This window comes from Panthera onca, chromosome E2 (assembly GCF_046562875.1).
Source record: "Panthera onca isolate mPanOnc1 chromosome E2, mPanOnc1 haplotype 2, whole genome shotgun sequence".
Lineage (NCBI taxonomy): Eukaryota > Metazoa > Chordata > Mammalia > Carnivora > Felidae > Panthera > Panthera onca.
Window position 1 is genome coordinate 13,328,343 of NC_138353.1, and position 27,810 is coordinate 13,356,152.

Below are 27,810 nucleotides of genomic sequence, written 5' to 3' on the forward strand. Positions count from 1 at the left end.
ATATCCTTTTCCATAATTAAATTCCTTCCATCCTTCTCTAAAGCAGCTCTCAGGCTGCACTTTGATCTCTTCAGCAAGGCTCCCCAGTTTTTTGTCACGTTACAAATGTAAAAGACCTCAGTATTCTTCAGCTTCCACTGTCCCAGTCCTGCCCTCCACCCCTCCCCAGTTCTTGCACATTATGCCTCAGCCACACCAAACTACTTTAATTCCTGAAATTCCCTGCTTTCTATGAGTTTGGGCCTTTGTACTTATTCTCTCTGCCTAGAACACTCCTGTCACGCCTCTTTATTTTCATATCAGTTTTAGTTAGCTTTCAGGCTTTGGTTTATACCTTATTTCTGTAATCTACTACACTAACACACCAACCTGGGATTATGCCCCTAACGTCCCCAGCACTTACCCCTTTTGTACCACTTACCATGCTCTCTTGAGACTGGTGAATGTACGGTAAGCATCTTGTAGGCAGGGATGACGTGTTAGACTCCCAGGCCCTCGAATAGTACCTTTCACATAATAGATGTTCAATAAATATTTGTGATATCATTGAATGATTTCCATAATTACTTTGGACATGTTTCTTATTAAATCAGTTGAACAAGTCATATAGAGCTCACAGGGAGAGAGCACAAATGAGGTCCAAGGCCTTAATGTCAGTTTTTGTTTTGTTTGTTTGTTTCTTTGTTTATTATATTTTTAAGTAGACTCCATGCCCAACATGGGGCTTGAATACATGATCCCGAGATCAAGATTCATAACGCTCTACTGACTGAGCCAGCCACGCATCCCTGTTTTGTTTTGTTTTAATTAAAGCAAAAGTTTGGATTTTTGCAGAGTTACTGGCTGGCTATGGGTCTTAATGGGCTTATGGGATAGTATAGTTAAACCTAGACTCCAGCTAGCTGACATAGTCCAATTCCAGACCTTTAGATTTTTTTTTTTTGAAGAAAAGCTTTATTGAGATACAATTCATCCATTTAAAGTATATAATTCAGGGCTCCTGGTTGGCCCAGTCGGTTAAGCATCTGACTTCGGCTCAGGTCACGATCTCATGGTTCACTAGTTTGAGTCCCACATCGGGCTCTGTGCTGACAGCTCAGAGGCTGGAGCCTGCTTCAGAGTCTGTGTCTCCCTCTCTCTCTGCCCCGCCTCCACTCATGCTCTGTCTCTCTCTCTCAAAAATAAACATTAAAAAAACATTTTTTTTAAGTGTATAATTCAATGATTTTTAGTGAGTTCACAGAATTGTAGAACAACCATCACCACAGTCAATTTTGAGCATTTTCATCACGCCAACAAGAAACCCTATACCCATTAGCAGTGCTCCTCATCTCCATCTCCTCTCTCCTCCACTGGAAACCAGTAATCTACTTTTTGTCTCTATGAATTTGACCATTCAGGATATTTCATATAAATAAAATCATACAATCTGTGGTATTTGTGACTGGCTTCTTTCACTTAGCATGATGTTTTTAAGATTCATCCATGTCGTATCATTTATCAGTATTTTATTTCTTTTTATTGCCAAATGATATCCATTGCATGCCCCATTTTGTTTATCCATCCATCAGTTGATGGATATTTGGGTTGTTTGCACCGTTTTGGCTAGCATAAATAATGCTGTTTATGAACATTTGTGTACAAACTCTTATGTGGACGTAGTTTTTATTTCTCTTGGGTATATATATATATGGGAGTGGAATTGCTGGGTCATATGGAGGACTTATGGTTCTTCTTCTTCTTCCCCTTCCCCTCCTTCTCCTTCTCCTCCTCCTCCCCTTCCCCCTCCCCCTCCCCCTCCTCCTTCTTTTCCTTCTCAGCTACACCCAATGTGGGGCTTGAACTCATGACCCTGATATGGAGTCTGATGTCCTACTGACTGAGTCATCCAGGCACCCCAGGACTTAGGATTCTTAAGAACAGAGGTTGCTTTACACAATGAGCTCAAAAACACATGAAGCACTAATAACTCTTGCTCTTTAATTTGTTTATTTACTGACAGGCAAAGTTTTACAGCTGACTCTTTGAAGAATTGGCATTAATCAAATTTCTCTATCTGATACAAAGTAGCCAACGAATGTGCAAAGTCCAGTTTTCCTGTGTAGGAGAATAAAGGTCTTCTTGGGTTTAAACGGAAGTGGGAGAAGTTAATATCTGTCTCTGCCCATTTCTACTCCCACTCTGCCATACTCCTGGACCACACAGGGCTGGCTGATGGAGTCACCCAGGAAAGCTTCAACTGGGAAAGCTGGCCTAGGAACTGATTTTAGCCATAATTAGATCACTGCTTCCATCTCTGTATTTATGATAAGAACTTACTGTTCCTTTTGTATGACATCTGTCTCTGGCTCTTCTTTGTTCATCTCCATCATCTCTGCCACCATATACACTCCTGTCTTCTCCCTGCTCTTTCGTTTTTCCTCACTCTCCTGGTCATGTCAGACTGTTCCTTGGTCCTATTTAAGACAATAAAGTTATGAGACTCATGTGAGTTTTAGTATATCATATCCAGATAAATACGGGCACCTTAAAGTAGTTGTCCTGGGTGGCTATACATTTATTCCAAAACTTCTGTTGTTACTTAAACTATTTTGGTTATTTATTATGTAGAGTTGCTCTCAAAACCAGTCTGAGCCCTACAAGAAGACTAGTTTCATTTCCCTTAATAATCACCCCTAGTATTGCAAGGGCCTCCCACTCTGCTTGTATTTATTTGCTTGTATTTATTCCCAGTTCCCTCTTTCCTTTCTTGCTCTAGTCCCCCCAATAAGAGGAGTTCTGGGTTCATATAGGGACACAGAGACACAGTGAAGGGAGATTGGCATGTTTCACAAGACTTTGACCTTTAAACAAAGCATGCTTAAGATGCTCCAGTGTTCCATTTCTGCTTTGTGATCCCCTCCTCAGCCTTTTTCAGATGAAAAAAAAAAAACCCATAAAATAGTAGGGATGGGAATATGGCCTTGAATTGTTCTCCTCTCAGGGGGAGAAATGAGTAGGGAGAGGTACTTCCGAGGGCTCCATTTCCTTCCATCCTGGGTAGTTAACGTTTTACCAGCAGTTCGTTCGCCTCTAGGGGAGACAAGGATCATGTTCCAGCCCCACCCCGCTGCTCAGGGTAGAGGGCACTTTGTACAGAGCTGTGATTTGAGAACAGCCTGCATCTGACCTTATTCTTATTTTCGAGTCTGTAGCTGCCTGTGATCTTGTATCTTCTCAGCTCTGAGGATTTTCATACTCTCTTCCTCTTTGAGTTTCTGCTCTGGGGAGAAAATGAAGATGTTTACTAGTGGGGGGAAAATAAACCCTGAAATTTGCAAAATAAAAATTAACATATAGCTGAGCTTCCTGCCCATCATGCCTCCATCTTCTCCCCAGCAGTTTCTGAACCTCCCCAAACCCCAGTGAGATTTTGGTTGGTTGTACAAATATACCTACAGGATTCCCTTAACGAGGGAGCTGTGTTTGAAGGCTTTGTGTTCTTGTTACCATCTTACCTGCTTTTCTCTTTTCCAGAGAATTCTCCTTCTCACAAATGGGTATGAGACCAATGGTCGAGAAATACAGCCTCCGTTCACCCTTCTATTAATTGCAGAATAAGTGATGCAGAGGCTGGTTAGATAATATAGCTGTGGGTAGAGAGCAAAAGGAAGCATTGGAACACCTGCCAGGGATGAGACCAGAGATCACCATTAGTGAATGAACATCCCTGGAGCAGAGGAAGGGAGGAGGTGGGAACAAGTAAGGGAGTCAAAGGAAGCCAAAGAATTATAGGAACTGAGGATATAATCTATAGGGGAATGAGGGAGGCTAGGCAGAGGATTTTGGTGGTCTCTTCTCTAGTGCCTGAAAGGACAGTTGCTTAATTAGTGGCTATTATGGGCATGGCCTCAGGGTAGATTCTGGGGATATAGAGATAAATAGATATAGTCCCTACTTTACAAGTGTACAGTCTAACAAAAACAAGTACAAATTAGATGAGACTTTCAAACGTGTGGTATTGTGGACTGGGATACTGCTACCATTACTAGCAGTAACATTTTTATAAATTGAAGTATAGTTGGCATATAATATTATATTGGTTTCAGGTGTATAACATAGTAACTCGACAATTATATACATTATGAAATGTGCACTTACAAGTGTACATCTGTCACCATACAAACTTATTACAGTGTTATTGACTGTATTCCCTGTGCTGTGCTTTTCATCCCTGTGACTTAATTTATTTTATAAATGGAAGTTTGTACTTCTTAATTACTTCCACCTATTTCACCCATCCATCCCCACACTTCCCCTGGCTGGCAACCACTGGTTTGTTCTCTGTATTTACGAGTCTATTTCTGTTTTGTTTGTTTAGATTCCACATATAAGTGAAATCCTATGGTATTTCTCTTTTTCTGTCTGACTTATTTCACTTAGCATAATACCCTCCAGGTGCATCCACGCTGGCAAGGTTTCATTCTTTTTTATGGCTGAATAATATCCCATTTTGTGTGTGTGTGTGTGTGTGTGTGTGTGTGTGTGTGTGTGTGTGTGTATCACATTGTCTCTATCCATTCATTTATCAGTGGATACTTGGTTTGCTTCTGTATCTTGCCTATTGTAAATAATGCTGCAATAAACATAGGGGTGCATATATCGTTTTGAATTCACGTTTTGTTTTCTTCAGCTAAACACCCAGAAGCAGAATTGCTGGGTCATATAGTGTTTCTATTTTTAATTTTTTGAGTAACCGCCATACTGTTTTCCCTAGTGGTGGCACCAGTTTACATTCCCAGCAGCAGTACACGTGTTCCATTTTTTCCACATCTTTGCCAACACTTGTTACTTCTTGTCTTTTTGATACTAGCCATTCTGACTGGTATGAGGGGATAACTTATGGTGGTTTTGATTTGCATTTTTCTGATGATTAGTGATGTTGAACATCTCTTCCTGTGATTCCTGGCCATATGTATGCCATCTTTGGAAAATGCGTATTCAGATCCTCTCCCCATTTTATTTTTTATTTTCTTTTATTAAGTAAATTCTCCACCCAACATGGGGCTCATGAAACTCATGACCCCGAGATCAAGAGTCACATGTTCCAGGGGCACCTGGGTGGCTTGGTGGGTTAAGTGTCTGATTTCAGCTCAAGTCATGATCTCATAGTTCGTGGGTTTGACTCCAGCATCAGGCTCTGTGCTGATAGCTCAGAACCTGGAGCCTGCTTCAAATTCTGTGTCTCCTCTCTGCCCCTCCCCCACTCACACTGTCTCTCAAAAAGATGAATAAACGTAGAAAAGAAAAAAGAGTCGCATGTTCCAGTGACTGAACCATCCAGGCACCCTTCCTCTGCCTATTTTTTAATTGGGTTACTTTTTTGTTTGTTTGTTTTTGTTTTTGTTTTTGTTTTGATGTTGGGTTGTATGAGTTCTTTATGTATTTTGGATATTACCCCCTTATCAGATGTATCATTTTCCTCCCGTTCAGTAAATTGCTTTTTCATTTTGTTGATGGTTTCCTTTGTTGTGCAAAAGATTTGATGTAGTCCTAACAGTTTATTTTTGCTTTTGTTTCCCTTGCCTCAAGGAGGCAGATCCAGAAGAATATTGCTAATGCTAATATCCAACAGATTACTGGCTATGTTTTCTTTTAGGAGTTTTAGGGTTTCAGGTATTAAGTTTAGGTCTTTAATGCATTTTGAGTTTTTTGTGTATGGTGTAAGAAAGTGGTCCAGTTTCATTCTTTTGTATGTAGCTGTCCAGTTTTCCCAGCACTATTTTTTGAAGAGACTGTCTTTTCCCCATTTTGTCTCCTTTGTTGTAGATTAATTGACCATATAAACATGGGTTTATTTCTGGGTTCTTTATTACGTCCCATTTATCTATGTGTCTATTTTTGTGCACGTAGCATATTGTTTTAATTACTGTAGATTTGTAGTATTGTTTGAAATCATGATACTTCCAGCTTTGTTCTTTTTTGTCAAGATTGCTTTGGCTGTTTGGGGTATTTTGTGGTTCCATACACATTTTAGAATTATGTATTCTAGTTCTATGGAAAATACTATTGGTATTTTGATAGGGATTGCATTGAATCTGTAGATTGCTTTGAGCAGTATAGACATTTTAATAGTATTAATTCTTCCAATTCACGAACGTGGTATATCTTTCCAATTATTTGTGTCTTCAGTTTCTTTCATCAGTGTCTTAAAGTTTTCAGAGTACAGGTCTTTCACCTCCTTTGTTAAATTTATTCCTAGGTATTTTATTCCTTTTGATGCCATTGTAAATAGGATTATTTTCTTAATTTCTCTTTTTGCTACTTTGTTATTATTATAATGAAATGCAATAGATTTCTGTATATTAATTTTATATCTTGCAGCTAACATTTATTGTTTGCCTACTGTCTTCTAAGCATTTTACACATGTACTAACTCATTGACTCCTGACAATAGCCCTGTGAAGTATGTATTGTTATAATCCCTGTTTTATGGGTAAAGAGTCTGAGGCACAGAGACATTACAAGTAGCTTGACCGATGTCTCAGAGTAGGCCCTCAGGAGCAGGACCTCCAGGTGGTCTGGCTCCAGAATATGTGCTCCTAAGTAACATGGTCATCCAAAGAGTACGCAGGAATTCTGCTGCTTCACATTTGCATGCCTTTGTACCACTGGTTTGCCCTTTTGCCTCTAATACTTTTTCTAAAAGACTCTGGTCAAGCAGAGGATGCTCCTTTGACATCTTCTCTGATTTCTTTTGCCTATCTCAGGGGGGCAGTCACTTTCCTTGGAGTTTGAATAGCACTCTGTCAAATCTTGTTAAACTACACAGTAGTGTATTTGTTGCAATATCTGATTCCTTGTGTTATGAGCTTCTGGAGAGCAGGGACCTTTTTTTTTTTATGGAAAATTTCAAATAGTTGCAAAAATAAAGCTAATAATAAAATGTATCTACATGTACTCATTGTGCAGCTCCAGCAATTATTTCATAGCCAGTATTGTTTCATTTATACTCCCCTCCTCAAACTGGGGTATTTTGAAGCAAATTTCAGACATCAAATAATTTTATTAAGATTTCAATTATATTACTAAAATATAAGGTATCTTTACAAAAAAACATAACCACGATACCATTATTGCACTAAAAATGAGTACTTCTTCAATATCATAAAATATTCACTGTTCAGATTTCTGTAATTATCTCCTAATTTTCTCTCTCCCTTTCCTTCTCTTTCCTTCTGCTGTTTTTGTTCCTTTATTTCTTCCTTTTCCCACCCCCATTTTTTTAAAGCAGAGTTGTTTGAATAAAAATCCAAATAAGGGCTTTAGTTTTTAATCTCCGTGTTCTCATTAGCACCTGGCTTAGTGCTTGACATATAGTAAATCCTCAATAAATGTTTACTGAATGAATGACTCATCAGAAATCTATGCACATAAGTGGAATTCGTGTAACCTTACTGCCATAGTTGGTTGGTTTCTTGGGGTGGCTTTTGGTTTCTGGTCCCCTTAGTTAGGGACTGACTCAGATGCTTGCTGCTATCAGTGCTTGTGAATGCTACTAAAGGTGTGAGGACAATCAGAGTATCCGTGACTCAGACATCTACAGGCTAGAAGGAAATGGGCCAGACTTTCTTGTCTGTTTTTTGTTCTTAGTCTCTTGTTATCTCACTTTGAGTTTGGACGGACCATGTTTGGCTTTTTTGCTATTTCTTCAGAACAGGGATCCTGAAGGAGCTCCTCAAGAGCATGAACAGAGTTCACATGGTACAGTGGTGGGTTCTGCACTTGATGGAACAAATTGGCTGCTCCTTCACTTAATTTTTAAGATTTGAGATAAAATTGAAATAGATTGAAATGCATACAGATCTTAAGTGTACAATCTGATTTTTGGTAAACGTATGCATCCATGTAATCACCACCTGAATTGAGATGTTGAACATGTCAGTCAGCCCAGAACGCTCCCTTGTGCACCTTTGCAGTTAATTCTACCCCCTGTGGTGAATTCTAACATCATTATTATCACCTGTTCTTGAGTTTCATTTAAATGGCATCATGTAATACGTGTTCCTTTGTGTCTAGCTTCTTTTGCATAGCATAATGTTTTGGAGATTCATCCATCTCATTTTAGCAGTAGTTTGTGCCCTTTCTATTGCTGATTAGTATTCCCTTGAATGGATATACCACAGTCTGTTTATTCATTCACATATTGAGGGATATTTGTGTTGTTTCCACTTTTTTGGCAATGATGAATAATGCTGTTATAAACATTCTTGTATAGCTGTATGTATGGACATCTATTTTCATTTCTCTTGGGTAGATACCTAGAAGTGGGATTGCTGGACTATATAAGTATATTTAACTTTATAAGGAAATGCCAGATTCTTTTCCCGAGTGGTTGTGTCATTTTATATTTCCACCAGCAGTATGAAGAATAATACCAGCTGTTTCCTATCCTTGTGACAGTTGGCATCAGGAGTCTCTTAAAGTTTAGCTATTGCCAATAATTTTTTTTTGAGTACTTCTCTAATTCTTGCAGAATAGATTACTCATTTTATGCCCATCACATGGAATACTCTACCAACTCCCCAGTTTTTTAATTTTATCTGTTTTAGGTCAGAGTTTCCTAACATGGAATATACATGAGAATCACCTGGGAGTTTTTCCAAGTAGCCCAGGTCTCACTGCAGACTCACTGTACCAGTTTTCTCAGGGATAGTTTATGGGATTATATTCCAAGCTAAAAACCACTGTTTCTAGGCTCAAGTCCTACCTGTGATAGCAGAGGTTCTTCATCTTGGCTACCCATTGAAAGTATCTAGGAGCTTTTGGGGTGCCCGGGTGGCTCAGTCAGTTAAGCATCCAACTCTTGAATTCAGCTTAGGTCTTGAATTCAGCTTAGGTCATGATCTCTTGGTTCATGAGATCAAGCCCTGTGTCAGGCTCTGCACTGTAAGTGCTTGGGACTGTCTCTCTCACTCTCTCTTTCTGCCCCTCTTCTGCTTTCTCTCTCTCTCTCTCTCCCTCCCAAAATAAATAAATAAACATTTAAAAAAATATTTGGGGTGCTTTAACCAATTACCAGAGCCAGGGTTCTGGCCCATGATAATGAAGTCAGAATCTGTGGGTGGGACCTGAATACCAATTGTTTTTTAAAATTTCCCAGTTACTCTAATGTATAGCCACATTTTCCATTGGATTTCTTTCTGTTTTCTCTTGTGGCATGTATTCCTTTTTATTTTTATAATACTTTTTCATGGCTTATCTCCTATTGTAGGCTGTATGTTCCCAGAGGTAGGGCCCTTGCCTTTCTCATGTCTGTGTCTTTCATGGGGTCTGACACTGACACTTACAGTATAGCATGTGCTCAATAAGCATTTCACGAACACACAAATTGGTCATCAGAAAAATCACAGTCACAGGCAGATTGTATCCTGAGTCTCAGGGTCCCCGTCTTCCCCGGGCTCAGAGTTGTGATGACCAGTGTGGGTAACTCCTCTGTGAGACAAGACAGAAAATTGCCGTTTGGTGTTTGTTTTTAGGCATATCATTGGGAATAAGAATTACTTGTACATATGGGGTAGAGGAGCAGGGTTGGGTAAGGAGACAGATCTAATTGGAATGGAGGGGTTATACTAGAGTTGTGGTAAAGAAAGTAAAAAATATTAGTAAAGAGAAAGAAATCTGAACTTATCTGATAGGCCAGGGTAGGCCACTGTAGATTCTTGAACAGGATAGTGAACCAGTTTTTAGGAAGGTCATGAGGCAATAGTGAGCAAGGAAGATTGCAGTAGAGAGACCGGAGACAAGTCAGGCTATACTTCCACAGAGCTGTCGAGCATCTGGGTTGTTCAGGGTCATGGGAATGGAGCAAACAAGGTATGGAGAGGTGTTAAAGAATCATCAGGCTTTGATGATGTATCGAATCTGGGAAATAAAAGAGCAAGGTCTGAGGAAATGGGGGTGGCGCAGAGAGAGGTGAGTGAGCTGTGGGGTTGGGAGGGGGAGACCCGGTTTAAATGAGGGGTAATTTCATAAGGAGTTCGGATGTTAGTGTCATGAGATCTGGGAAACAGCCCTCTCTAGTAGGGCTAGAGAGACAGATGCAGGAGCCATCTCTGGAGAGGTCCTCGAGGCTGTGGAAGAGGGTGGTGTGGAGGTGGACAGTTGGCGTCCCACGACTAGATCTGGTGTGGGGTGCAACGCACGGGTGGGGGGTGGGAGGAAGAGAATGCCCAAGAAGGAAAAGTTGTCTGTGTTGCCTTAGGTGTTGTAGAAAAGTGGGTCTTAGACATTGTAGAAGTGAACAATGTGAGGACAGTGAAAAGTTGTCCAAGGATGGACACTGACTTCATGCTGCCTCTAGAGGTCTTGGGTGCAGAGGGGCCAGGAGAAACCAGATGATGAGGAAAGGGGAGTGCAGCACATGTTTCCATGGCTTGGAAGTGAAGGAAATGAGATACTAGGCTGACACTTAGTGGGATTAGTAAATGAAGGGTATTCAGGTTAGGAGAGTTCTGACCTCCCAAGGGGGCAGAAAGAAAGAACTAGGGACTCTGGAGGTGCCTGTGCGCCCGGGCCTGTGGAGACTCTGTGAGTAAAAGCTGTATTCAGCTGCTTCTGATTCACCGGAGACACCTGTGCAGGAAGTGTTACTTGTCCCTAATAAAGAGGCCGGGAGATCTTTGACTCATGAAATCATCTTCTTACCCAGAAGAAAATAGGCAGTTTCTTCTAGGAAGGTTGAAGCTATGGCCTGTTGTTTCTAGATAGACTCACTTTGTTAGCAGGCATGCAAATGACGTGAGCTAATTTTCTGATCACTAGATCAAATATCTATAGACTTGGGCTTGCTCTGACTCAGCAATTTCTCTTTCTTCCTCCTGTAAAGAAGATATTATCTCAAGCAGTATCAACGGCAGCATGTTTTTGTCTAATTTATAATTTTTATTATAAATATGGAGCAAGTTTCACAAATAATTCAGAAGTGGCCCTAGCCAGGCAAAATTAAATAACACAGAGTAGCATAGATGAGGGGAAGTATAAATAGACTGTGTGAGGGTTAGAAAACCCTTGAAAGAGGTACCTGAGTACAGAGAATTCCCAACTAGCCCTCTTTGAGGGGCATCTTAGACACAGCATGACATCAAGTAATCAATACAGAATAAAAGCCTTTTCTCAACAGCCCCAAAGAGACTCCCGTCTGCTTAGAGGGAGGCTGGATGAGAAGTGCATTGACTCTCCTCCGGCTCTTCTTTTCTGTTCTGCACACTGGGACTTGACCCCATGGGAGAAAACATTTCAGAGGCTGTTCAAGAAGCCTCTGGCCCAGTTATCACCCTCCCCTGTCCTAACTTCTCACAGCCCGGGTTCCCAGGAGCATCAGCACAAGTGCAGCTTTCCAGGGTGTAAACAATGCCAGCAGGGGCTTGAGTGTGTTCCCTTCAGGGCATCCCCACTTGTCAAGGACCAAACGCACCTTAGCAGAGGCCGGGTCTCCTGAGAAAGTGAGTGGGACAGACACCACGCACAGCAGAGACCCCCGTGGAATGGAATGGTGGTTGAAGACTGGCCTGAGATGCTGGGAAACTGAGTTAGACGCATCTAGCCACAAAAGAGGCCACAAAAGAGCCCCAGACATAAATGCCTTGAGCAACTCCTGGCCAAGGGGACTTGTGGGTTTTGGCGGCTTCTTTCCCCTAAGGCAGGCAGATTGGCTTATATAGATAAGCTAAGTAAAAATAGCCCCTTTCACATAAACTAGCAGATGCAAAAACTAAAATGGCAGAATGTCTCAGAGAAAAGGGAAAAAAACCCAATATGCCAAATTGGGCATTCTTTAACAATTATTTAAATAATCTCTGAAGGGTGGCTCCTCCGACTCCTCTCCCAAATTCCCAGCTGATTGTCTGTTAAGAGGCGAATGTTCTCTGAAGCTATAAGCCCTCCTTCTGTGAATATTTCCTTGAATAAAGCCCATAAAGTTGTGAAACATATTGCATTTGTGGGGCATTTTCATTAGGAATCGCCTGTGGACCTTGGCAAATAATTTCCCTAATTGCTTCCACTGGGTTCTCTGAAAACAGGCTTGCCAAATGGCTTTGGTGGCATTCTAGTCAAGCAGCAAGGTGTTTAGGCCCTGGTAGACAACTCTGATAGTAGACAAAGGTGGAGAATTTGCCAGTTCAGCCTTAGTTATGTATTTGTTTGCCCGTGTATGGTGGGTTCACACTGGGCTTTGGGGAGATAGAAGCTTTTACTTTTACTTCTTTTCTCTCTTCTTTTCTGGCACATGCATTTCAGTGGATCAGGACATAATTCACAAGGTTACGGCAAATTCAAGTTAGACTCCAATAGGACAGGACTGGGGTGGGAAGGAATGACTGTGCCCTGAATAAGTAAGTTTAAAACAAGTTTAGGTCAGGGAAACTTGGGAGGGGCAAAAGTTCTGGCAACCACCCAAGATCTGCTTTGCCAAATTTCAATGACTAGGAAGGCTGGGTTTCCTAGGAATCCCGGATGTACCTTTTCGTCTATTGACACTGAAGGGAGGGGCTGTAACCAGGCAGCCTGCAGGTGCCTCGGTTAGGGAGTGAAGTGGGGAAAGAGGCTTCGCCCCTTTTCCCTGAGGGGAAAAGGGTCTCCTAGTGATGGGGATGAGGAGCTTGGGAAGGAGTCAGCAGCGCAGAGAGCAGGACAGAAGGTATTACTTCTTTTGGACTTCTGAATAAACTGTTTCTGTGGCTGTTAGGGATGGGGAGGCTGACGCTGATTTCTTTGGTGCCTGGACATTGAAGTTCAGGGAAGAATATGCAACTTCATCAGTCTGAAAGGCATGAACAGTGTGGTCAGTTCAATCAGTGTCATAGGTCAGGCTCTCACCTTGTGTCGTGTGATTGAGCACCACATGCTGTCACCACTTTGAAACCTTTAGTTTTGGAGAAGGGCTTTTATTACCCATTACTACTCTGCTTGCTAACATCCTGTGGAGTGATCATTAGAAGAGGTAGATTATAATATTCATAGTGAGATGCGATGATACAGCAAAGAGAATGGACAAGCTACAAATGCATAAAAGGATATGGATGAATCTCACAAAGCAATTTTGAATGAAAGAAGCTAGACACATACAAGGATATACTATGTTGTTCATTATGTAAGAGCATAAACAGACAAAAGTAATCCAGTGCACTGGAAGTGAGGATAGTGGTTACTCTCTGGAAGAAGTCCAGAGCTGGAGGGTGTTTGGGGGGGTAGGGATGGTTTGTTTCTTGATCTGGGTGCTGCTTGTGTTCAACTCATGAAAATTTACACATGGTTAAAATGCATTTATGATTTAAGCACCTTTTGATATATATGTGTATATTCTACTGAAGGGTTAAGATGAGAAAAATGTGGTAAAATTATTATAAAGTAAAGGAACCAAGACCTCAGACCCACCAGAATGGACACTGTACTTTGTTGGTAAGAGCAGGGTCAGTGGAGGTAGAGGAGGGAGAACGGCTTAGTGCCTTATGCTGGGCATTGTGCTGGGTGCTTTCCATTTGCCATCTCATTTAATTCCTTCAACTTCTCTTTGAAGTAGGCAGCATGCCCATTTTACAGATGACAAAGCCAAGGCTCAAAGAGCTTAAGTTACTTGTCCAGGGTCACAAAGTTACTGAGAGTCAGAGCCAGGATTTAAACAGAGGATGAGGTTAATTCCAAAGTCCACGTTCTGGCAATGAGGTAGACTCAAGGGAATAATTAACCAGTACTCCTTTGTTTGTTACCGTTTTGAGGAAGTTTGACCCAAACTTGATCTCACATTTGTGTTTTCAAGAATAACCCATTCTAGGGGCACCTGGGTAGCTCATTCGTTAAGTGTCCGACTCTTGATTTTGAGTCAGGTCATGATCTCACGTCACGGGTTCGTCAGGCTCTATGCTGACAGCGAGGAGCCTGTTTAGGATTTTCTCTCTCTGCCTCTGTCTTTGCTCCTTCCTTACTTGTGCAGGCAAGTGCACGCACGTGCACACACACTGTCTCTCTCTCTCTCTTAAAAATAAATGAACATTACAAAAAATAACCTATTCTACACGGAGATATTTCCAAGAGAAAATGAGCCAGTGAAACTGGCTGTGCTTACCTTGTTATGTACATTGTCAGAGTGGTCCTGACCTGGGGAAGCAAAGGAAGAGTTACCAATCCATGAAAATGCAAAGCTGATTTATGGCCTTGGAACAGGGGTTGGAAGGTGGAGATGTGTGTGGGGTTCCTAAGCTCTCATGATTTCTAGCTGAAGGAGCTGGCAGGTGGGAGCAGGGTAGGGTAAGGAGGTAGCCTATGATGGCTTGAGGAATTCACTTCCTCAGAGTCTGTGGTCCACACCCAGGGCATTAGTACCAGAGGGGGGGCAAGAATAGAGCCCAGAAGGCCTTAGTCCACTTCTGAAAATTTCTCTCAGTTCACAAGGCCTTGATTTTTTGCCCAGATGCATTTCTCAGCAACAAGCTTCAGTGGCAAGGAGGGATGTCGAGGCCCACAGTACCCAGAGCACCACAAGACAGGGAGAGTCTCACCAAAGGAGAATGCCCACATCCATCATAGAGGCAGGAGGGGGAGGAGTATGGGTGAGGAAATGGCTCCTGGAAACATGTCCATCTTATGCAGGCCTGCCTGGCCTGGGTGGAGTGAGCGTCTCTCCCAGGGCTGTGTCTCAGGGGAATCTTTTGTGGCTAGAAGGGTATGAGGACCTATGCCAACCTAAGGTTGGGAAATGGAAATCCCTTCTAAAAATTCAGAAGGTACTGAGTAGTTCGGGAATCCAGGATTCACTGATGGGGTGGGGCACGTGGTGGAACATGTCAGGTCTCATTGGGTGAGTGGCTTTACTTACTGTGGTTGGAGGCTGAGGATTTGTGCTCTGTGAGATCACGCAGGTCACTTGTCCTAAATAAATATCAGACAGTGTGACTGCTATTCCCAAGCACAGGATCTTTGCTCCTTGAATTAGGAAGGACATCGTCAGCAGGTAATTCCTTGGGGCTCCTCAGTGTTCATTTATACCTGGATTATACTGCTTTCCCTCTTAGGGCCTCTTTCTTGTGTACCCACGGTCTCCTCTAGGCTTACTCCTGTCCTGTTTGCTGGATGTCCACATTTAGGTCCATTCTTCATCAACTGCATATGAGCCTACCTGTACGCTGACACCTTTCCTCTTTTGTAGGTAGATGCTGTTTTCTGTCGCATTTCACTTATTGCCCAAAGAGTGATTTGGCTGTTTGTACCTCTTCTTAGCTTGTCCTCCTGTCCTATCCCTCCCTCCTACTACTGTCAACAGAGCATGTGACTCCCGTTCTGTTCCTCCTTTCATTTTCTCATTTGTTTCCTTCTTGGGCCTTGGCTTCCCTGACTGGGAGACAGAAATATAATGGGATCTGCCCCCTCTAAACAAGATGGGGATGGGAATTACCATGTCCGAGAGAGAGTGGGGGTGCAGGAAGCATGGAGAAGAGATCCACAGGAATTAGTGCCCAGAAGCAGGGGTTTAGAAAGGAGGAGGAGTAGATCCAGGCCCAGAGACAGAGGCGAAGTCTCCTTCCCGCTCCCAAGCATGGCAGTTAGCCTTGGAGAAAACAGAACAATGGGAAGGGCCATCATACCCGCCAGACTTTCTGTTACACAGAAAGTACAGCAGGGCTGCTATGAGAGCAACCCCGGCCAGGACTCCGATCACGATGCCGGCAATAGCCCCAGCGGAGAGGCCAGAACTTTGTTGTGTGAAATCATCTGTCAGGGAAAGAAGAGAGAAGAATGAATGAGGGTGACATTATTTGACAATGGGGGTCCCCCAGGGGACAACTCTTAACATGTAGTGGTCTCCACTCGTTCCTTCAAGGAATACATTTTCTGTGGGAAGTTTGCTGTGAGGTGATTAGCTGACTTCATCCGTCATTTTTTTTCCTCTCACTGTATTCTAGGCTGGTGATGAGGCTTGCCTCAATTCCATCCTGGCCTTTCTGCACTCAGATATTTGTGAAGGCTTTGGAAATGTGAGAAAGATTGATTGCTATTTTTGTATAACTTCCCATCTTTTCATGGTCGCACATTTTTCTGTGTTCAGGCGTGGCCCCAGATTCCACCCACTCCTGCTTACTTTCCCTCACAGGCATGTTTCCCCAATAAATAAGTAAATATTTTTCTCAATAAATATAAATAAATAAGTAATCCCACTTTAGCTTCATCTCAGGGTATAAAAACTAACATAACAGGCTTGAAACTTTGCACTCAACTCCTTTTTTTCCTTTTCCATGTTCAGTCAGTAACTATGTCCCAATGGCTTTTTTGCATAATGCTTTCCATACCCATATATAGTACTGTTCACATCTGTTTCTTCCTTTTTATTTCTGTTGTCCTTACCAGTCAACTCAAGCCTGTATATAAATGTTAGCTACTGTTATGGGGTACTTACTATGTGCTAGGCTCTGTGGTAAGTACTTTACTATTGACTCATTTGATTCATATAATAACCCTTTCAGATAGACACTATTTCCATTTTGCAGATTAAAAACATTGAGGCTGAGAGAAGTGACTAATTTATCCAAAGTCATATGGCCAGTAAAAGGTGGGTCTGGGATTTGACTTTAGGACTACCTGACTTTGTAGAAACTAATGATAATAGTAGTAATAATGGCAGCTAACACTTATGGAACATTTCCTCTGGGCATAGCATTTTTGCTAAGGGTTTAATTGTTACATTAAATCTTTAAAACAATACCATGAAGCAAGTACTCTTATTACCACTTTCAGTTGAGGAATATTAGGCTCAGAGAAATTAAGAATCTTGTGCAAGAAATTTGTAATTGCAAATACTTACATTAAAAAAAGGAGACCTCAAATCAATAACCTAACTGTACAGTGTAAGAAACTGGAAAAAGAAAAACAAACTAAACCCAAAGCTAGCAGAAGGAAGGGAATAATAAGGATTAGAATGAGGAAAATAAAATAGTGAATAGAAAAACAATAGAGAAAATCTATGAAACCAAAAATTGTTTCTTCAAAAAAGATTAACAAAATTGACAAGCCTTTAACTAGATTGACTTTAAAAAAAAAAAAAGATTTAAATTACTAAAATCAGAATTGAAAGTTGTGGGGAGAAAAGAAAGTACGGGAAATTACTGTCAATTTTATAGAAATAATAAGTATTATAAAATAATAAATATTATAGGTACTATGAATAATTGTATGCCAACAAATTAGATAACCTGGATGAAATGGACAAATTCCTGAAAACACAAAATTGACCAAGATAGAATCATGAAGAAATAGAAGATCTGAATAGATCTATAACTAGTAAGGAGATTGAATTAGTAAAAGCATTCAGCCAAAGATGTTGACATCTTTTCATGATAAAAACCCTCAAACTAGGAATAGAAGGAAACTTTCTCAATATGGTAACGGCCACATATGAAAAACCCACAGCCAACATCTTCCTCAATGGTGAAAGACATTGAGTAAGATGTTTTTCCTCTAAGATTAGGAACAAGACAGGGATGCCTTCTTTTGTCACCTTTATCCAAAATAGCATTGAAAGTCCTAGCCAGAGCAATAGTTAGGCAAAAAAAAAAAAAAAAAAAAAGTGTCCAAATTGGAAAGAAATAAAATGATCTTTGTTCACAGAGGACATGAACATAGAAAACACTAAAGATTCCACAAAAAAAAGCTGTTATAACTAATAAACAAATACAGCAAAGTTGCAAGATACTAAATCAACACACAAAAATCAGTTGTATTCCTATACACTAACAATGAATAATCCAAAAAGGATATTAAGATAATTCTATTTACCACAGCATCGAAAAGAATAAAATACTAGAAATTAATTTAACCAAGGAGGTGAGAGACTCATACACTGAAAAACTACAAAACATTGCTGAAAGAAATTAGAGACATAAATAAGTGGAAAGACATTTCATGTTCATGGATTGGAAGACTTAATATTATTAAGATGACAGTACTACTCAAAGTGACTACAGATTCAATGCAATCCTTATTAAAAAAATCCCAGTGACATTTTTTTTGCATAAATAGAAAAATCTATCCTAAAATTCATACGGAATTTCAAAGGACCCCAAATATCCAAAACAATCTTGAGAAAGAACAAAGCTGGAGGACTCATATTTCCCAATTTTCAAGTTACCACAAAGCTTACAAAGCTACAGTAATAAAAACAGTGTGGTACTAGCATAAAGACAAACAAATAGACCAATAATACAGAATAGAAATTTTAGAGATAAACCCTTATATACATGGTCACAGGATTTTTGACAGGAGTGCCAAGACCATTCAATGGAGAAAAGACAGTCTTTTCAGCAAATGGGTGTTGGGAAAACTAGATATCCATGCAAAAGAATTGAACCCCAACTTAATATCATATATGAAAAATTAACTCAAAGACCTAAATGTAAGAGTTAGAACTATAAAAACTCTTAGAAGAAAACACAGGGTGAAAGCTTCATGACTTTGGATTTGGCAATGACATCTTGGATATGACACTAAAAGCACACACAACAAAAGAAAAAATAAGTGAACTGGACTTCAATTAAAATTAAAAACTTTCATGCATCAAAGGACACTATCAACAAAGTGAAAAGACAACCCCCTGAGTGGGGGAAGATATTTATAAATCATATAGGCCATAAGGGGTTAATATCCATAATAGAGAACTACAACTCAGTAACAACAAAAAACCTACTCAAAAAATGGGCAGAGGATGGGGCACCTGGGTGGCTCAGTTGGTTGAGTGTCTGACTTCAGCTCAGCTCATGATCTTGTGGTTCATGAGCTCAAGCCCCACATCAGGCTCACTGCTGTCAGCCTGTCAGTGTAAAGCCTCCTTCAGATCCTCTGTCCCCCTCTCTACCCTCCGCCCCCACTTGCGCTCTCCCCAAAAATAAATAAATATTTAAAAAATGGTCAGAGGACTTGAACAGACATTTCTCCAAAGAAGACACCCAGATGGACAACAGGCACATGAAAAGATGCTCAACATCACTCATCATGAGGGAAATACATATCAAAACCACAATGAGGTACCACCTCATGCCCATTAGAATGGCTATTATTTAAAACAAAACAAAACAAAACAAAACAGAAAACAAGTGTTGACAAGGTGTGGAGAAACTGGAACTTCTTTGCATTCTTTGTGAAATGGTGCAGTCACTGTGGAAAATGGTACGGCAGTTCATCAAAAAATTGAACAAGGAATTACCATTTGATGCAGCACCTCCACTTCTGGGTATATATGCCAAAGAAATGAAAGCAGGGATTCGAACAGATATTTGTATACCCATGTTCATAGAAGCATTATTTATAACAGCCAAAAAGTGGAAAAATGCAAAAGTTCACAGGCAGATAAATCATAGACAAAATGTGATACATACATACAAGGGAATATTATTCAGCCTTAAAGAAGGAAAGAAATTCTGATATATACTATAAAACGGATGGACCCTGAAGACATTATGCTAAGTGAAAAAAGCCAGACACACAAAAAACAAATATTGTTATGATTACATTTATACAAGGTACTTAGAATAGTCATATTCATAGAGACAGAAAGTAGGATATAGTGGTTACTGGGGTTAAGGTCAGGCATGGGACATTATTGTTTAATGGGAACAGTTTTCACACGGGAAGATAAACAGTTTTGGAAATGGGTAGTAGTAATGGTTGTACAATATGAATGTCCTAATGCCACTGAACTGTATGCTTAAAACTGTTAAATGGTAAACCTTACGTATATTTTGCCACACACACACACACACACACACACACACACAAATGGTAACAGAGGGGAAAAAAGAATCTTGTGCAAGGTCACAAGAGTAAATGCCAGACCCAGGATAAGAAACTAAGTATATTTGATTCAGACACTTAGCTTTTAACCACTTTGCCATTCTGTTTACTGAAATGGTCTCGTGATTGCTATTCTGCCCCCTGTGACGTCTATCCATTTTGCACATCATTGGTGAGGATTCTTCCCAGGAAGATGTAACACGGTGTTACTTACATTCACCTTACGGATGTAAGGTGTCACTTACATTCCACATTCAGCTTGACGGGGTCACTTTTGCTGGAACTGACTGGGTTGGAGACCTCACACTGATAATCCCCGGCATCTTCCCTCCTGACAGGGTCTACGGTGAGGGTGCTGTTGTCCGGGGACAGCTTCATCCTCTCTGTGAGCTTTAGACTCTGGTTATTGAAGAACCACCAGATGGAGACCCCTGTGTTATTTGTAGAGCAGGTCAGGACCACAGAGTCCTTATGTTCTGTGGCTGTGGTGTTGCTGATGTTGATGGAGGGCTGGGACACTGGCTCTGTGGAGAAACAGAGGAGGTGACAGAATGAGAGGGGGCCTGGGGCCATGCTCCTTCTTCCAAGATCTTGGCCACTCCGAGGGCCCCACTGGGCTCTGTAAAGGTGCCCCAGAGGATGGCCCTGATGTCTGCAGAAGAATGAGTATCTTTGTTCAGGTGGTGATCTATAAGGAGGGGGCTGTGCCTCCCCGTCTGACCTTTAGGTCCCCCTCTGGCCCTCAGTCATCTGTCTGGTCTGCCTGGACATCAGCACCTCACACCTCTTAGCCCATGTCCAGCATCCCCATCAGCAGGTGGAATTTTTTACCCAGTGGCTTTTGTGTGACCCTTTCCTAGAGTTTTCTGAAAAGATCAGGCACCTTTTTTAGTATGGGAGCTTTACATAGAAAGGGAAGATACTTCCCTTTTGTTAAATAATTAATTAGAAAATGAGAACAGCCTAGCCAGTCTTTGTGAGCTTAGGACCTGGAAAAGGTCCAACCTAAAGGATTTCTCAGTCTGAATAAGATTTTTACTTCCTGGCCTGTGGATTGAATATTACAGGGAGGAGACATTTAGAGTAATGGTTACATTTTAACAAAAGGCTGGTACTCTTAGCTGTATGTATAAATATCTACTTTTACACTGTTCCTTCTGTCCCGTGTAGGGACTTCATCCACCTACTTTTCAATTATGCACCATTATTCACTGTCCTCCTTTGGTGTATCATACGTGCTGGTGTCACACAAGTGTTATATAGCTGGTAGACTTCAGAACCAGGACACAGCCCAGAGGCGTCTGCTCCAAGGCTCGCTCTGTCTCATTTCCCTGCAGCCTCCCCTGAGGGAGGTTCTGGAGCAATTGGTGGCACAGTTTGGCCAGACTGCAGAGAGGCTTCTCATGTACCTACCTTCTCCTGTCCCACCACAGATGACATTACAGCAGAGTCAGTCATTGGACGAGCCAGTAGCAAAAAGAACCCTCCTTCTCCCTCTGTAAAGCCCCTTCCACTACATGGGGCTGAGAGAACCCTATTCCCACATACCAGGCTGGACTCAAAATCTGCCATGAGAAACCAGAGAGCAAGGGGAGGAAGCATCTGCAGACGTGATGGGGAGAGTTCAGGGACAGATCTGTGTCACAAGCAAATGCAAATTAACTTCTTCTAGGCTCTTCTCTGAAAACCAGACAGATCTCCACCACAGTGCTTGATGCAAATGCTCCAGGGATCCACTTACCAGAGACTGTGATAGTCTTGACTGTGGTCTTACTGAGGCGAGTGCCAGGGTTATAGACGAGGCAGGTATAGGATCCACTATCATTCACAGTGATGTTAGGGATAAAGAGCTCCTGTGAGGATGGCTGGGGGCTCCCATTGATAAGCCAAGAATACTGTGCAGGCGGGTTAGAGGCTGAGTGGCAGGAGAGACTGAGGTTTGCCCCTGGCAGGTAATAGGAGTCTGAGGGGGAAATGGTGGGGGCATCCGGGCCATCTGGAGCAAACAGAATAAAGCCACATGTGATGTAATCCAAGGGAAGGGGAAGATCCTGGTCTGTATAATGTCCACAGTATCCCTCTGAGCTAGGTCATAACCCTGTTTTAGAAGGTCCCAACCAGGGCACCTGGGTGGCTCAGTCAGTTAAGCATCCTACTCTTGGTTTCAGCTCAGGTCATGATCTCATGATTTGTGGGATGGAGCCCCATGTCAGGGCTCCGTGCTGTTAGGGTGGGCCTGCTTGGGATTCTCTCTCCTTCTCCCTCTGACCCTACCTCACTAATGCTCATGTACTCTCTCTAAAAATAAATAAAAATCTAAAAATAAATAAATAGTCCCAACCATAAGCCCCCTGTGTTCACTGAGCCTGAGTCTGAGATATTAACTTGTTTCCCCCTCATAGGCTATCAACCCTCCCAGGGAGGAGCAGCCTGTTCCCTCCTAGTCTTGGCTTAGGCTGGGCCTTCCCAGGTTTACCTGAGATAAGAAGCCATGGCCAGCCTGGGTGTCTAGGTGAGAGTCAGGTACTCAGACCCCAGAAGGACAGATGTGGCCTGACTCTGGCAGCGTGGATTTGGGCTGGCAGCCTGGGCCAGGTAGGAATACAAGTTACTCACAGAGAACATTCAGGGTGAATGGGTCACTATGACCGGCACTGACTGGGTTCCAGGTTTCACACTCATAAGGTCCTGTGTCATTCCTTGTGACACCATGTAAAGTGAGAGTCCTGTTGTCCAGGGACAGCTCCAGCCTGGCGCTGTCCGGGAGGCTCTTACTGTTTACTGACCACAGGTAGCTTGTGTTCTGAGTCTGAGGTTCACACGTTAATACTACAGAGTCCACGTTCTCCACGGGGTCCGAGTTGTTGCTTGTGATGTTGGGTTTGGGTAACTCCGCTGTGTAGACAACAGAGAGAACATTGCCCTGTGTGGTACCTGTGATTCCTCCAAAGGCATCTTCAATCAGAGCTGCCTTCTCTCATCTGTCTGCCAACCCGAGTCCTTAAGAATAAAGCAGATCTGTGTATCTCAAGACAAATGCAAGAAGATGTGAGGGCTCAGAGAACATAGGGCCCCTGCTCTCTGTCTGAGAGCAAGGACAGACTTTCTCAGGGTTTGGTTGTGGAAGACACAGGATAGGGAGTCAGAGACCACCCCACATCTCTCCTGGTTCTTCCCTAACCAGTGGACTGTCTGACCAACCTCAGAGGCCTCACCTGGAAAGTACAGGTACTGAGGCCCTTTCTACTGCACAGACCCACACCAACCAACGTACGTGTGTTTTCCCCAAGGCCGTGCTTTCCACGGTTATCCTGGAGATGGGTAATTATGGGCCTTCCCAGAATTTGAAACCCTGGAGAACACTGGGCAGCATGGCCTGGAACAGGGTATTTGAGAAGATTAACACCCAGGGACACCAGGGGCAAGCATGAAGGTCAGCCCAGTACTCAGGCTGCAGGGCCACAAAGTTAGGCAGTCCTGCTGAAGTGCTCCATGGTGACTGGCATGAGACAGTGACTTCACACAGGGTAGAGCAGAGTCAAGACTAGAAATGACCCAGAAAAGAGTAAGGGGGGACAGGCAGGACCTGGCTGGCTTTGGCAGAGAACTATGTGCTCTGCCCTCGGTCTTTAAAGTCTTTTTTTCCCACTGCAGAGGGCAGTGAGGACCATATTGGTCTTTCCTGAAATATAAGTGGATGTTTTCGAATGCAGAAGGGGTGAATGGTAGGAGATGGTGGGGTGGAGGTGGGGGTATTTGGCCCCATGGACCATTTGTAAACACAGTTATGAGATGGAAAAGTGAGACGTTAAATTGTTTTCATATATGAAAATCACTGTTAATACCCGAAAAATCTAAGACCAGTTTCTCTAGGAATATCTCTCTAGAGAGCACTGTACGTTGTAGACCAAGTTCTGCAGTCAGTCCGGGTCGCATCATGATCAAAGGAAGATGTTCTAGTGGGTTCAAAATCAGTGACTCCCTGGGTAGAGAAAAATATGTGAGTCCTGGTAAGAAACAGAATTGATTGGGGGACAGTCTGCGGTGTCTCTCTTATATAAAGGGAGGGATGATACGAAACTAGTAGAAATGATATGTGTTACATTAGTAAATTTAGGAAAGAGGTCCTTGCCACCAATTTCTATGGACAGTCAGGCAAAATGGAAAGAAACCCATACTTGCATGTGGCTTTCTTTTGATCTCAGGAAACATAAGTTTGATCAAATTTATCCAAATTGGGCAGCATCCAAGTGAAAGGACAGTGACTGGTAGGTCTCACTGTGTGAGAGGGTCCCACCCTATGGTAAAAGTGTCACGTGAGCACCCAGGTGCATGTGAAATAGGCAGTAAACTAGTCAGATGGCACAGGGTCTGGCCAGCCCCACCTGAGAAGAAGCACTGGGAGGAACGGGAGCCTCACCAGGATGAAGATGTGAGTCAGGAGTAAAGAGTGTGAAATGAGCCCATGAGCTGGGGACTGCAGACCTGCCCTTCTGTCTTTGACTTCCTGGTTGAGTCATGTAGAAGAAAGTAGATCAAGGGGTCACACGTCCCTGACATGTGGTGTGTTCCACTTGTTGGCATCATGGAGAGAAAGAGACCTGGATGAGGGAACGGTGAAAGCTCGTTTCTCCTGGCGACCAGGCTGCTGTTCTGACTGATTTCTGCATCCTTTACTGTTGCCTGGGAGGGTGGGCCTGGCCACAGGTGTTAGCAGAAGAATCCAGGGAAGGCTTAAGAGTAAAGGAAGTTATGCAGATCAGGGGGAGTCCCAGCTGAAAGGAGGAAGAGGAAGAAGATGAGGAACATAGAAGGAACAGAGAACCAGAAATATCCAAGGCTGTGAGCAGTGGGGGTTACAAGTGACTTCAAAGACTCCAGGCACTGAGAGCCCACAGATGACCCAGGGGCATGACCAGCGCATCCCTGCAAACACTCCCATGGCTGAGCAACACCACAGACTCTTCTCTGGGAGTGGCCCGGGGGGCTGGTGGTCAGAGGGATGGAACATGGGTCTCAGCCCCTAGAGGGACAGGGAATGGAAGTGTCCAGAACCTCCTAGGACTCTGCATCCAGGCTCCAGACTCTGAAGAGACTAATAATCATTCCTTCCTTCCTTCCTTCTTTCCTTTCTTCCTTCCTTCCTTCCTTCCTTCATGAAACAGCAATGGAGTTCTTCGGCCTGTACCAATTAGGGGTATACGTAGAAGGAGAAGGCAGTGTCCTTTCCCTCACACTCCAATGGGAGTGACATCAACATAACAGGAAACAAATAAGTGATTCCAAGTCTAAAGTAGGGAGCTGTAGATTGGCCACCTGAGCACTGACTCTGATTGTTGATGAAGGTAATTTAGTTCTTGAGTAACAACAGATTAATTCCTCATTTGCTCTCACTTCCCAGACCAGAAAATCTACTTTGAGCTGTGGATCCCTAAGAAAGGTCTGATCCAATAGCTGGCCTCAGGGTCCACAGATGCCTGACAAGGCCCCCTGGGTGGAGGAGAAGTCCAGGCTGTGGCTGCAGACAGACCTCATAGGATTGTGATCTGCCTGCCGCTCATGGTCTGTGTGACTCTGATTCAAGGTCTGCATCACCCCATGCCTCAGTTTCCCCTCAATAAAGTCAAGTAAATGGTCTCAGGCTTACCATGTTGTCTGTAATTAACCTTAAATATTTCACACTTACCTGGCCTAAGGCTTGGTATAGAGGAGCTTCCCAAATAAACATCTATTATTATTTGCCTTCATGAGAGACAGCTCCTGGGCCTGATCCCTGGTGCAGGAGGAGCACCCAGGAGCATCTTCTCTCCTCTGTTCCTCCCTGGGGGTGCTGACCTTCCTCTGGAGTCTCCTACAGCTCCAGGGCAGTCAGATAATGGCCTAGGGACCTTGCCTACCTCTGTTCTCCACCCCAACTCTCAGGTGAAAGACCAGGCTCTGCCCCTCCCCAGATGTGGCTCTTGGCACTGAGCCCTGGCTGGTGACCAGCTCAGGAACCTCAGGACTCAGGCAGCAGGAGATCATTGCTCCCAGTCAGCCCTGCCAAGAAGCCAAAACCCAACCCTGGCACGGACTCCCCATGATCATTGCAATCAGGAGCCCTGAGACAGGGGTCGGGGCAGGGGCTTTCTGAGCTGAGCTTCTCTATGAGGAACCCAGGAGGCCCCTCAGGCCCGGCCCGGACTGAGCCCTGCAGGGTCTTTCTCAGAGGCATGATCACAGGGAGAAGCCCAAGGAGTTGGACTGAATCAGTCTGCCTCTGCTGAGTTACTCCCGTCAGACTGGTCCTTCTTTTTGCAGTGAATGTCTGCTAGGGGTGGAATCCAGGAAGGAATTCCGATCTTATGAAGTTTGTGTCCACTGTGTGTGTCCTGCACTAAATGCTCAAACCCCACATGGGACACAGTGCAGAAGGGAAGGGAGGCACAGTCCAGGCCTGTCAATCCTGTGTGTACGAAGTAGAATTCACTCCACCCGACATCAGAGGTGACAGGAATTACTCACGATATACACGGAGCTGTCCAGTTACTCTTTCAACTTGAACATTCCTCTTTATGACTTGTAGGGTGTAGTATCCTGTGTCCTCCAGGCTGATGTTCTGGAACAGCAGGGATCCGTTGTGATATAACGTCTCTCTGCCGCTGTGTGCAAGTCCTGGGGTAATATCTTGTGACTCTGCTGCATATGATACAATTTCACTACGGGGATCTATAGTTGTCCCTTTGAACCAGCCAAAGCCTAGAAGATTGGCAGGCAGATTGTGGACACGCAGAAGAACGTCCTTCCCTTCGGCAGCATTGGGCGGCACCGATTCAACAGTGACTTGGGCAGTGGTGGGAGGGTTCCAGAAGGTTAGGAGTGAGACTAGGAGGGAAGAGAGAAGACCTGGGTCAATATTTGGCCTATGTATTGGGACGGAAAGATGTGGCCCTGGAGACTGAGCAGGTCCTAATCGCTCAGCCTTGGGGGCAGGGGTGAGCGTGTGTGTGTGTGTGTGTGTGTGTGTGTGTGTGTGTGTGTGTGTCCTACTGGTCAAGGTCAGCGGCACAACCGCCATGGCTTCAGTGCTTCTGAACTTGTGATTTCCTCTGTTTCCAGTACTCTCCCTCAGATGTCTGTGGGCTCACTCCCTCACTGCCCTCAGGTACCTGCTCACACTCAGGGGGTCCTTGGGAGAGGCCTGCCCACACCGCCTCCTCTAAAGACCCTCTGTCTTCACATTCTGACCTTTCCCTGCTCTGTTCCCTTCATGGCCTGTCAATGCCCGACCTCCCATTCTGTGTCTTTGCTCGTCTGTCTTTCTCCCCAGAGAAGTGTGCTCAGGGAGGGCAGGGACTCTGATCTGTGTTGTGCCCCAGTGGAGGGGCCGGCTGCAAATACCTGTGGATGAATGAATGAGTGTTCCCAGGGCCCAGCATTGATCTGTTAATATCTCAGGTTGGTGGGAGGGGCAGCGTTTAGGGTCCCTGGTTGCTCACATCGTTTCCAAAATTCAATCCTCAGTGATGAGTAACTTGGGACACAACACGTCGTCACTTGCTCGCCTCTTCCAGATCATGAGATTTTCCTGTTGCTGAGCCGGGAACCCCCTGTCCTGCCCTGCCCTGCCCTGTTCCCATGTCCCCTCTCGGCGCCCCATCCTCCCCTGGGAGACCGCAGCCAGTCTCTCTCTTCCTTTCACCCTTAACCCAGGGGATTGTCCCTCTCACCTGCCAGCAGGAGCTCCTGCCAAGGAACACGCCCTCCTCGGGGAAGGGCCGAGGGGGGCTCCATGCCTCCTGCTGCCTGCTCTGTCCTTCCCTCTGTGAGGAGAGCTTCGGCTCCAGAAATGCTCAGGAGCACCGCTGTCACGACAAGTTGGCTCTGTGGTCCTTCCTCCCTCTGTGCTGAGCCGCCTCTGGGGGCAGGAGCGCTTGGCCCGGTCACGTGGGCAGGGGCGGGGTCTCTGCCAGGTCCCTCCCCCTCCCCTCTCCTCCCCTCCCCTCACTCCTGCCC

At 43.7% G+C, this 27,810-nt stretch overlaps 1 protein-coding gene and 2 long non-coding RNA genes across 5 annotated transcripts in view; 1 reads left to right on the forward strand and 2 right to left on the reverse strand.

The window, feature by feature from the left end:
* Positions 1–27,810, forward strand: part of LOC144614543 (uncharacterized) — a 110,465-nt gene that overhangs the window by 48,440 nt on the left and 34,215 nt on the right. The window lies entirely within an intron of this gene.
* LOC132690608 (uncharacterized) lies at positions 2,326–3,820 on the reverse strand. The gene is made up of 3 exons (XR_009615450.2): positions 3,498–3,820; positions 3,170–3,262; positions 2,326–2,456 (listed from the first exon to the last, which is right to left on the reverse strand). It is a non-coding gene; the product is annotated as an uncharacterized LOC132690608 (long non-coding RNA).
* Positions 11,176–27,707, reverse strand: LOC132689914 (cell adhesion molecule CEACAM1-like). Of its 2 annotated transcripts, XM_078438401.2 has the most exons (9): positions 27,525–27,707; positions 26,320–26,679; positions 22,432–22,710; positions 21,557–21,811; positions 20,061–20,339; positions 15,621–15,747; positions 14,855–14,907; positions 14,105–14,136; positions 11,176–12,802 (listed from the first exon to the last, which is right to left on the reverse strand). In XM_078438401.2, exons 1-9 carry the CDS (start codon positions 27,586–27,588, stop codon positions 12,683–12,685), a joined length of 1,569 nt encoding a protein of 522 aa, XP_078294527.1. In that variant the 5' UTR covers positions 27,589–27,707; the 3' UTR covers positions 11,176–12,682. The 2 variants fall into 2 exon arrangements, with proteins under 2 accessions (XP_078294527.1, XP_078294528.1); XM_078438402.2 differs by lacking the exon at positions 14,855–14,907 and having other exon boundaries at positions 12,700–12,802.